This window comes from Megalobrama amblycephala, linkage group LG18 (assembly GCF_018812025.1).
Source record: "Megalobrama amblycephala isolate DHTTF-2021 linkage group LG18, ASM1881202v1, whole genome shotgun sequence".
NCBI lineage: Eukaryota > Metazoa > Chordata > Actinopteri > Cypriniformes > Xenocyprididae > Megalobrama > Megalobrama amblycephala.
The window spans coordinates 38,484,398-38,497,043 of NC_063061.1; the positions used below are offsets into that span (position 1 = coordinate 38,484,398).

The following is a 12,646-nucleotide window of genomic DNA, read 5'->3' on the forward strand; positions in this document are numbered from 1 at the left end:
GCAGAATACAAAGAAATCTATCAAAAATATTATCATCAAATGAAATATAACATTATACTACTGAAAATATGGAAAAATGTCTCTTCTGCTCACCAGGGCTGCATTTATTGGGTCAAAAATACAGTAAAAATAGTGAAATATTATTACTATTTAAAACAATTTGTTTTCTATGTGAATATATAGTAAAGTGTAATTTATATCCTTTGATCAAAGCTGAATTTTCAGCATCATTACTCCAGCCTTCAGTGTCACATGATCCTTCAGAAATCATTCTAATATGATGATTTGATGATCAAGTTCATATTTTTGTGGAAACTATGATGCATTGCCATTTAAACATTGGGGTGAGTAAGGAAAAAAGCTGAAAATACTTTTATTCATCAAGAACACATTAAATTGATCAAAATGGACACTAAAGATATTTATGTAAAGATTATATTTCAAATAAATGCTGTTCTTTTGAACTTTCTATTCATCAAAAAGCATCTTAAAAATAAATTGTATCACAGTTTCCACAGTTTTAAGCACCAAAAACTATTTCCAACACTGATAATAATAATTGAGCACCAATATTAAAATCATCTGACACTGTAGAATGGAGTAATGATGCTGAAAATTCAGCATTTATCACAGGATATAAATTACAATTTAACATATATTCACAAAGAAAACAGATATTTTACATTGTAATAATATTTCACAATTTTTACTGTATTTTTCACCCAGCCTCGGTAAGCAGAAGAGACTACTTTCTAAAACATAAAAAAAAAATTCCAAACATTTGACCGGTAGTTCCCCATTTTAAATATCTGGGGCATATTTAGCACTTTCGATGCCATTTTTGTCTTTTATACTTTCAGCAAGAGTGAATTTGGGACAGATGGTATTAAATGCAGTCAGAGGCCAGAAAATCAGAGCAGATGAACAAAAGGAGCAGGAACTGGAGATCCTCTTGATCAAGGAGGGACCGAGTTTCTATATAAAGTAGAGATGCTTGACCTCGCATGTTTAGTCTCTGTATGTATTGACATCAGTACGGCACAAGAGGAAGGTCATCTAGGGACTCGAACACAACATTCACACACTGCTCTGACTGCACAAACAGTGCTGTTCTGTGGGCTGTGGTGAACTCAACTATCTGTGAGACAGTGAAAGTTAAGACAGATTTTGATGTAACATTTTTTGGCATCTTTTCTCCAACAGCTCTGCTTGATGACTCTAGACATCCAATAATAAAGAGGAAGCATTCTCAGCACTTCAGCGATGATAAATTCAAGAGGCCGAAATGATAAAAGTCGAGGGTGTCTCATATTTTCACGTTCATTCAAAGAAAAAAAAATTATATAATTATTTTTAAGGATCATTATATGAATATGAGCATTAAAAATATATAATCATACATTCACTGTAAAAAATGCTGGGATAAAAACAACCCAAGTTGGGTTGAAAATGGACAAACCCAGCGATTGGGTTGTTTTAACCCAGCAGTTGGGTTAAATGTAGTTTTATTTAACCCAACTATTGTTTAAAAATGACTATATGTCTGGCTTAAAATGAACCCAAAATATGTTGGAAATTAAAAATCAGACACATAATTAGGCAACAGTAATAATCAAAAGATGAACATTTATTAATAAGCAATTTAATAAATGTTTATTGTTTAATTATTATTCATTAAACATATTAATAAATGTTCATTTCCAACATATTTTGGGTTCATTTTAAGCAAGAAATACAGTAATTTCTAAACAATAGTTGAGTTAAATGAAACTACCCAGCAGGTTGAGCAAACATTTAACCCATTCGCTGGACTAAAACAACCCAATCGCTGGGTTAAAACAACCCTTTCACTGGGTTTGTCCATTTTCAACCCAATTTGCATTTTTTACAGTGTAGATTATATAACAATTAAAAATAATTCTTTATATAATAATTAAATACATTATATATTATATATATAAATATAATTATATATTATTAATGCTCATATTCATGTAATGAGCACACACACAAATATATTTTCATTTAATTGTTTATATATAAAATATATTTAATTTACTTATTGAATAATTTTAAGGATCATTATATGAATATGAGCATTAAAGGTATATAATTATAGGTATATTACATAATAACAATTATTTTAAATAATTACATACATCACATATATATAATATATATTATTAAATATTTATATATTTTAACGCTCATATTCATGTAATGAGCACACACACAAATACTTTATATATATTTTATTTATTAATTTTTAAGGTTCATTTTATAGATATGAGCATTAAAATTATAATTATATGTATTTTACTCAATAACAGTTAATAACAATTATTTATAATAATTATTACACACACACACACAAGTCTTCAGAAGTCACATGATGCTGTGAGTGAAGACCAGGCCCAAATTTAAGTCACCATTCACTGAAAATCATCTCCTCCATTCATAAACACACTGACAATCACCGACGTCAAACCTGTTGGAACATTTATTGCACGACTTCAGGACACTTGAAATAATAGTCATACGGAGCACTTCTGCAGCGCTGAAAAGTGTAGCACTGGGAAAAGCGATGTTTTAAACGGATAAAAAGTTCCTAGAGTAACATTTTTAGAGTAAAATTTGCAGAAAATAACCTCACCAAGTCAGAAGCCTATTATAAGCAGGCTCATTATTAGCATTAGATAGCACTAATATTGCTATTACAAGCTAAAACGCTCATTAATTCCTAATCTCAAGCACAATTAAAGGGTTTGATATTCCTCCGCATCTCTCCCCCTCGCCGCCTCGGCTCCTTTTCTGCCGTGGTTCTGCTCGCTAAGAGAAAGACAAAGACGCTCTGAGAGGTGCTGGATTGTGGGAGGAGAAATCTTCTTCTCTCTCTTCATCTCTGCGCTTAATGCAATCGCCGGCGTCTGATTGACAAGCAGAACCAAAACAGAGCGATGCAAATAGCAGCACGGCTTTGCGCCCGGCACTTTTTTCGGCGCGTTATTAAAATAACCCCACTTTTCAACGTGGCTTAATAAGCTACGCCTGTTACCAGAACAAACGCACGGGCCTATCTGCCGCTAGCCGAATCCTCTCAAAAAGCGCCAGAGACTGGCACGAGCTTCGAAACGGATAGATAATACATAAATTTAGCGCCGTGCCCACACGTTCTCATGATCCGCGCGTGTTATTTATTTAATATGCCTTCTTTTTTTCTCAACGATTCACACTTTATGAAACATTTCCTAGCGATTGGAAGCCAAGTTGCATGGCAACAGACTAGCTGTAGTTTGGAGACCCCCCTCCATCCTCCTGCCCGACTTTCCAACAGCGTAAAACTGCGGCACAATCCAGGCGAAAGCGCAGGAACCGAGGGGCAAAGGAAGGGGGAAGGGGGCGGCATGCAAATTATCGAACCCTAAACAACACTCAAGTCTGAAGAAAACAATAGCAGCCATTGAAAACATGAAGACACCGACTGCACTGACAAACGCTCTCTCAGCCCTCCATCTGTGCATTCAGATCACCACATACATGCACTTTCTTTTTCTTTTTCTTTCTTTTGCATGCGTGCAGTAAAAGCGTGCACAGGAATGAGCAGTGGATTCCATATGTTGCGCTGGTTTCCTTCCTGAATCCACCTCCAGGGTCAAGGTCATTTATTTTTTGTCGCTTCTAATTATTTATTTATTCGCTCTTTTTTTTTCCCCCCCTGCAGGAAACATTCATCAGACGCGGAATTAAAATCAGCTCTCCAGATTTCTTGCAAACGACATTACAACCTGCAACGTAATAAAATGTCAGGTTTTATAAAACGCACACTTTAACAACACAAATGTCTGGTGCGGCGTCCGTACGGCACGAATTATGCATGAGTGTGTTTGTGCATCTGCCACAATCAAACTCGCATCGCAGGAACTGCACGTGAACTGTGACACAAACACACACCTGAAGAAGTTTGCCAGGTCACAAATATCTCTCCCCACACACACACACTTTAAAGCAAGCTTATAATAACTCTGTGACAGCGACAGAGGGCCGTTACACACACACACACACACAAAAAAAAACATGCTTCGGTTTCATTTGACATACTTGAGCCCGAGAAATGTCCACTTCCCAGAGACGTCGGTCCATTCTTCCCGCTGCTGACAGGAGGGGAAAACATCTACAAAACAATCATGACAACACATTAAAAACTTGCCCTGAATCAAAGAATATAAAAAAAAGCATTTATGCTATTCCCTGCATTATTATAATTCAATCTGATCACAATGCATGCATCATCTTACTGTTAATTTGATTAATAATGCGAAACCAAGCCAAATTTCACATAATCAGAATGTCCTGAGCACATAAACTAGCCAATGGTGTCGGCAGATGGAATATTTTTGGAACTGTGGCTTCATAAAAACACATTTCCTGAGTGAAAACTTCCCAAAAGCATTTCTCACAGGATGCACATTTAGCTGGTTTTTCACTTTTGACACTGAACGCATCATCAGTCCACTGAATCTACTCTAATCTCACGTCCCTTGTCAAAAAATCATCCAGGAATGCTCATGGAATTATTTGGAAGCAATCCTAATGGGATCAAACTTGGATTTTTTTTCTTTGTCTTGAGAATTTCATTCAGCAGAACTGTATTTGATCCCATTAGGACTGAATCCAGAATATAATCAGGAGAAATTCCATTAGAATTCCTTGAGGATTTTTTTTTTTAAAGGGTCAACACAACATTCAAATGACTCTATATTAAAGAGAGAAATAAAAACACAAGAAAAGACTGAATAAAGTGGGATATACTACCATTGATGTGGGGAACATTTTCAAATCGCTGTTTCGCATCTATAAGACAACAGAATTACTAATGCAACATCACATCTATCAAATCCACACAAGCTTTTGCAACTTTCTTTCAGATTTCAAATGCATTTTACGCGGCACACTCAGTGCGCAAAAGTCATCTTAAAGCGCACAGAAACACAATGAAATGTGACAAAACCAAACAAAGTGTGATCATTGACCTCCAGCATGGAGAAACGCACTTACCGCGCTGAAATCCAGTAAATCGCTCAGTTCTTTATCCGTCCCTAACGCGGCCATTCTCTGATGATGATGATGGTGATGATGATGGTGATGATGCATTTTTAGAAATATCACATAAACCTAAAAACATGGAAACAGATCGCAATGAGAAAACACCCGATCAGGAGGAGCGTGTCTGATCTTCAGAAACACACACACACACGCACGCACGCGCTCGCGCTCTCTCACACACACACGCGCGCAAACACACGGACCCACGGCACGATCGAGCCCCAAAAAATCCACTCCGCGTGAAAAAGAGTCTGTGGATCAGAGGAACATTCTGCCACAAGGTGAAGCGGACGCGCAGGTGTCCGGTAGCGCGATGCGAACAAAGTCTCTCCAAGTGTCCCTCCGGCAACAATCCGAATCAATAACTGAGTGAGAATGTGGATTAAATAAACACTCAGATGTGTTTGAGATGTGTTTCGCGCTGCTCGTGGAGTGTTTTATTGACAGGACGGTGAGGAAGCTCGTGTTCGCTCGGCGGAGAGCGGCGCGCGCCGGATCAGTGTGCGCGTACAGCCACCTACTGCAGGAGCGCTTCATACAGACATACACACTCTGGAATACCGCGCGGAAAATCGCAACTTTCACTGCCACGACCTCATATTAAACGCTTCACACTCTGTTCGAGTGCGTGAAGGCGGCTTTGGTTCTGCTTTTAATAATTATTTCATATTTGTGCGCGTGTCCGAGAGCACGAACGACGGCTGAAAGCAGCCCGGAGTCAACTTTGGGTCACTTTAATTTTTTTATAGAGAAAAACTTTTTTTTTTATGTGAATCTGTGGATGTTTAAATTGATTATGATGACGATAAACAAATAGTTCAAGACAACATTTATAAATTTGATTTAAAAAAAAAAAAAAAAAGAATAATACAATACGTAATTTAAGTACTAATACAACATCAAATCCTTTCAGATTTTTAAAAGCAAATATAAATACATAATCAAATAAAATTTGACAATTTAAGCCCGTTTATACCAACTAAAAAGACAACTATAATACCTATATTGGCCTCCATACAAACACACGATATCATTCTTTTGCCGCACAATCCTGAGGGAGCGCGTTCCGGCGGGAAAGTGATGACGCGTTTTAACGGTCATCAATATCGTAAATCCTGCAAAGTTTTTTATATTTCTTTTTTTTTTTTTTTTAAATGTATGTACATTTATAACATTGTACACTGTATTATATTACATTTGCATCAAATTACAAAAAAAAAAAACTAGTTAGAGCTGCTGTAAGGGTGTTTCTAATACAGCAGCTATAAAATATATGATGACTTCCGCTTCTGAGAAACCTGAAAATGTGAAAAGGGTCTATTATATAGTTCCTCTTTGTCGTTATCGTATAGTTGCGGTGTGGACTCTGCTATCTTTTACATATATAACGATTTTTAGAACTATATAGTTATTGTGGTGTGAACAGGCCTTAAAGGGATTTTTAAAAGCAAATATAAATACATAATCAAATAAAATTTGACCATTTAAGGCCGTTTACACCAACTAAAAAGATTAGCCTCCACACAAACACACGATATTGCTCTTTTGTCGTCTGTCGCTTTAAATGCTCGCGCCTTTTAAAGCAGAATGGATTCTGTTTGGCTGTCGATGTTTTTATCGTTCATCAGTTAAAACAATCGTTTTGAAATCAATAGTTGGAACATTATCGAGTCCAACCTTTAGTTTAATCGTTTGTTTTACTCGCGTTTTCACAGTTGAAATCCAGTCATACAGCAGGCTCTTTTGCTGCTCAGTCTTGAGGGAGCGCGTTCTGGCGGGAAAGTGATGACGCGTTTTAACGGTCATCAATATTGTAAATCCTGCAAAGTTTTTTATACTTTCATTTTTTTAAAATGTATGTACATTTATAACACTGTACATTGTATTAGGCCTATATTACCTTTGCATCAAATTACAAAAAACTAGTTAGAGCTGCTGTGAGGGTGTGTCTAATACAGCTGCTATGGCTATCGGTTATCGATTGCTCTCTTTTTTTCCCCCTTTTTTTTTTGAAAATTGTGAAAACACAATCGTGGAGTTTTTCTTTTGCTATTTGTGCAAATGGAAACAAAAAATATATATATTTAATGAAGTCTTTCATTCACCGCTATAAAAGTTATCTAACTATGACGACTTCCGCTTCTGAGAAACCCGGAAATGTGAAAAAATAGTCTATTATATAGTTCCTCTGTGTCGTTATCGTTATAGTTGCATGCGGTGTGGACTCTGCTAATCTTTTACATTTAGAATGATTTTTAGAACTATATAGTTATCATACTTGGTGTGAACAGGCCTTAAAGGGATAGTTCACCCAAAATTTAAAATTCTGTCATCATTTACTCACTCTCAAATTGTTCCAAATCTGAACTTTTCTTTGTTTTGCTGAACACAAAAGAAGATATTATGAACAATGTTTGTAACCAAACAGTTGAAGAGTCCCATTGACCTGTGAAAAAAAAAAAAAAAATACTATGGAAGTCAATGGTGCCCCAACTTGAGGGCGAGTAATTGACAGGATTTTCATTTTTGGGTGAACTACCCCTTTAAGATTCAGCCCCTCGTGCATATCTGTCTGTAACCCCTTCAAACTAGAGTAACAATTGCAAACTAGTAAAATGTGTTTGCTAATATGACTTTAGCTGACTGAAACAATGGAGCCCTTGGCTGATATTTTCTCCTCAAACGCTTCATGCCAACAAAAAAAAAAAAACACTGCCGCACTTTCCCAAACACCTGTAGTGCTGCAACAGACTGTTTTGCATGAGAGGAGAAGAATGGAGAGTTTATTCCCAATGATTGCACTTCAGACACAATGCATATTCATCTGTAATGTTTAATGTTTGTCAATGTGGCTCCGAGTTGATAAGGTTAAAAGGTGGGTTCATTTTTAAAAGAAACTGATGATAAATATCACTGTGATCAGAGTCTGTAGCTCGCAGTATTGATCCATCATCAGTTTAATTCATTAATTAAAGTCATCTGAGTTTTAAATGCATCACTGTGGCTTTCATAACAAGTATTTAATATGGTCGTATTGGTGGATCACACACACGGGCCTAATGAAAACCTGCAGAAGCGTCTCTTTAAGAGGTCTGATGTGTCACTGGAGTCCATTATTTCACACACCTGCACCGAAACCTTCCCTGTTAACCCACAGATCAGATGAAATATCAGTAAGTATATGCATTAAAAACATGAAGATGTGAATTGTTAGTTAGAATAGTTACATGAGCTGTAGTCGTACCGGTCACATCTGACAGACCGTCGCTCATTCAGTCAAGTCTCGAGGAATGAAGTTTCCAGGCCAATCCTGCATCAGTCAAAAGGAAATTTGGAAGCTGACATCATGTTTACAAACATATTTAAAAGACTAAGAGCACAGATCACCTATTAAACAGAAATGACATCACTTCCTGTTTGGCTGCAGCGCCTCCTGGTGGATTTGAAGATCCTTAAGATATAGGCAAAGACTCACTATGTAAAAAGTGTCACAGCATCTTCACGCCCAATTTGTTTATTGTATTAATGCTGAAAATTGTTTGGCAATTTTTGTGCAGCAAAATCTGAACAATATTTGACGCACATTTGTAGCAGGTGGGCAGACAAATATCTGACAAGCCAATATTTATACACTAATATGAGAACATTTGAGTGTGACTGAACAAATCAAAAATGAACAAATATAATTCAAAAGTTAATAGCAGGGGAAAAAATAATGAAAATTGATCCTTTTGGGGCGCTGATGAGTAAGGTTAGTCTGGTTAGCTGGTTCAGCAGTTGTACCCTATTGGCAGATGTTGTAACTACATCGTTATTGGGCGATCGTTATTAAAAAAAAGCTACATATTTGGACTGATATGAAATTATATATTATATTTTATGAAAATAAGAATATTTAAGATATAAGAATATTTCATTATATTATAGTATATGTTTTACCAGAGTCTAATTTTTAGAGGTTCTTAAAATTATTAAATTAATTGCTACCCCCCCCCCCCCATTTGTTTCATAAGTGTGACTGAAAAAATTAAAAAGTGAAAATAGTGCTGTTAAAGATTAATCACGATAAATCGAATCCAAAATAAAAGTTTGTTTACATATAGGCCTAATATATGTGTGTACAGTGTATATTTATTATGTATATATAAATACACACATACAAGTATTTAAGAAATATTTACATTTATACATCTATATATATACATATATAAATATATTTTTGTTAAATATATACTTGCACGTGCATATATGTGTTATACGTACATAAATATACACAGTACACACACATATTATGTAAACAAACTTTTATTTTGGATGCTATTAATCGCAATTATATAATAGCACTAATTATATAATAAAAATGTAAAATAGTATAACCAGAATTTCAGAGGCAGATCCTTAACTAACTAACTATAATTTTATAATTAATAACTTTTTGCCACACCTGCCAATGGCCAATGAAAATGTACAGGCCAGTGAGTGATTTTTCTTTGTCTTTTGTTGTTTGAATCAAATTAAAAACACAGACAGCAGCAGGAATATTAGGCTGCTGTCACTTTAAGAGCTGCACAGATCCAATATACTGACACACATGCGTTTTCTTTCTCAACTGAATATATTGACGAGGATCCTTGCCAAAATAGGAATTTTGACATAATTTTGTTTGAATATGTCTGTTCAAGTGCAAGACGGCGTGAAAGAGAGCTCAGTTCAGTATTCGAGTATTTCTGGAATTAATAGAGTTCCCTTACATGTTTTCTTGCACTTTCGTGATGATGCAGCACTGACCTGTCATCTGTCCTGACCGTCATTCATGTTCATGTTCTCACAATATCTGCATTGTTAGAATTCATCAAAATGTTACTGGCCAACTAGCAATTGACACCATTTCATATACTCACCAACATTGATTTTTACTCGCATTTGGTGCTTTGCAAGTGGGCCATATACCTTTTTACAGTAATTTGTTAGACTTGTAAAAGCATGATTTTTTTAGTTATTCAGAGGCATGTAAACGACAGTATTCAGAGCAAGTTAATCAGACTGCAGCATTAATAACCAAACCATAAGAAGAGTATAAGCAACATAACCTCAGCCTGATCACATGGAACAGGCTGCAGCTGTGGAAACAGAGCGCTGTGTGGAAACCGATTGTGAAACTTCACAAAGATTCCTCCCTGATCATGCAAAAATACCGCAGTAATCAATACCGGCAACGGTCTGGGGTTACGAGCTGATTCTCGTGAGTTTAGAGAATTTAGCCAGTTCTGTATGTAAATTCAGCTCAAAATCTCAACTGTTCATTGATTTTTTTTTTTCAGCTCTGTGCACTTAAATCTAAAACATACCAGGTGTGTTTAAGTCCCCTGATCCAAAGGGGATCTGTTACACGATAAATGCAAGTAATACCTTATAATAATGCACAGCGTTTATTTTATTTGGTCCTTCTTTCTCTGTATTCTCCAGATTTTCGGTTGTATTTTCATTTATTTACTATTTATCTACTTTATTTTGGGCAATTGCGTGTTGTAATGTGTTAACAAAAATAATTTTAAAAAATAAACATTAAAAAAAAAAATCATACACAGTGAAGACAGCACAATCTACACTCTTAAAAATGCTGGGTTAAAAACAACCCAAGTTGGGTTGAAAATAGACAAACCCAGCAAATGAGTTGTTTTAACCAAGCAATTGGGATGTATTAACCCAGTGATTGGGTTATATTAGCCCAGCAATTAGTTTGTTTTGACACATCGATTGGGTTGTTTTACCCCAGCGATTGGGTTGTTTTTAAACCAACGATTGGGTTGTTTTTAATCCAGTGATTGGGTTGTATTAACCCAGCGATTGGATTGTTTTAACCCAGCGATTGGGTTATATTAGCCCAGCGATTAGTTTGTTTTGACCCATCGATTGGGTTGTTTTACCCCAGCGATTGGGTTGTTTTTAATCCAACGATTGGGTTGTATTAACCCAGCGATTGGGTTGTTTTTAACCCAATGATTGTGTTGTATTAACCCAGCAACTGGGTTGTTTTTAACCCAACGATTGGGTTGTATTAACCCAGCGATTGGATTGTTTTAACCCAGCGACTGGTTTGTTTTAACCCAGCGATTGGGTTATATTAGCCCAGCGATAAGTTTGTTTTGACCCATCGATTGGGTTGTTTTACCCCAGCGATTGGGTTGTTTTTAATCCAAGAATTGGGTTGTATTAATCCAGCGATTGGATTGTTTAAACCCAGCGACTGGTTTGTTTTAACCCAGCATTTGGGTTGTTTTTAACCCAACGATTGGGTTGTATTAACCCAACGATTGGGTTGTTTTTAACCCAACGATTGGGTTGTATTAACCCAACGATTGGGTTGTATTAACCCAACGATTGGGTTGTTTTTAACCCAACGATTGGGTTGTTTTTAACCCAACGATTGAGTTGTTTTAACCCAGCAGTTGGGTTGTATTAACCCAGTGGTTGAGTTGTATTAACCCAGCGGTTGGGTCGTTTTAACCCGGCGGTTGAGTTATATTAACCCAACGATTGGGTTGTTTTGACCCAACGATTGGGTTGTTTTAACCCAGCGATTGGGTTAAATGTTTGTCCAACCTGCTGGGTAGTTTTATTTAACTCAACTATTGGTAAAAAAAAAAGACTATATTTCTTGCTTGAAATGAACCCAGAGTATGTTCGAAATGAACATTTATTAATATGTTTAATAAATAATAATTTAACAATAAACATTTATTAAATTGCTTATTAATTAATGTTCACCTTTTGATAATTATTGTTGCCTCTAGTGTCTGATTTTTAATTTCCAACCTATTTTAGGTTCATTTTAAGCCAGACATATAGTCATTTATAAACAATAGCTGGGTTAAATAAAACTACCCAGTGAGAGGAAGATCATCAATGAATAACAGCTTAAATTTATGTCTGTTTCTCAAACAAAACATCATATGCCTTCAGAAGAATACTAATATGATGTCTCGTTTAGAGCCTGAAAGACTAAATTACTAAAAATAACAACATGAGGGTGAATAAACGACAGAATTTGAAGTTCAAAACAAATAAAACAAGTTCCTCTGAAGATTAACGCACAAGTCTGTTTCTGAAGCACACAATGCTAAAATGTCTTAATACGGACACAATGGGATTCACACTAAGCCTTTAAGCCTGCGACTCTCAGTGTCTCAAGACAAGCACAGATTTGAGATTGTACTTTATTATCTGTGCTCGACATGTAGATCTACATATAAAGGTTGTAATGCTGCATGTATCGTGAAGGTCTCTTGCGTTTGTCAGCGATTGTGTGTTAAAGCTCAGACAGCGAACGCAGATTTAATCAAGGATCAAATGGATCTCCTCCTCGGTAGCGTCAGGGCCGGACGGGTCTATCTGGGTCAGTGGAATTACAGCGGGAAGTGTTTGGATATCATACCGCAATTAGTGATTAGATGGGAAGGGATTGAAAACAAACGTCAGAGATCTCTGTAAAGCATTAGCGGTCACATGATGGAGCGACACGAGAGGAGAGAAACCACATTCA

The 12,646-nt window shown here is 36.2% G+C and overlaps 1 protein-coding gene and 1 long non-coding RNA gene across 9 annotated transcripts in view; both read right to left on the bottom strand.

Annotated features, from left to right (window-relative positions):
• The window catches only part of LOC125252597 (transcription factor 4-like), a 179,629-nt gene extending 172,734 nt beyond the window's left edge, over positions 1-6,895 (bottom strand). For 2 of the 7 annotated variants that reach the window (XM_048166027.1, XM_048166029.1), the window contains exons 1-4: positions 6,781-6,895; positions 5,056-5,172; positions 4,813-4,851; positions 4,099-4,171 (exon numbers count right to left, since the gene is read on the bottom strand). In XM_048166027.1, coding sequence (XP_048021984.1) covers positions 4,099-4,171; positions 4,813-4,851; positions 5,056-5,151 — 208 coding nt within the window. In that variant the 5' untranslated portion in view covers positions 5,152-5,172; positions 6,781-6,895. The other 5 variants (XM_048166028.1, XM_048166034.1, XM_048166032.1 and 2 more) reach the window with 4 other exon arrangements.
• Positions 6,896-7,716: 821 nt separating this feature from the next.
• Positions 7,717-12,646, bottom strand: part of LOC125253623 — a 10,287-nt gene continuing 5,357 nt past the window's right edge. For both annotated transcript variants that reach the window (XR_007181493.1, XR_007181494.1), the window contains exons 3-4: positions 8,348-8,413; positions 7,717-8,246 (exon numbers count right to left, since the gene is read on the bottom strand). This is a non-coding gene — a long non-coding RNA (uncharacterized LOC125253623). The remainder of the gene's footprint in view (positions 8,247-8,347; positions 8,414-12,646) is intronic.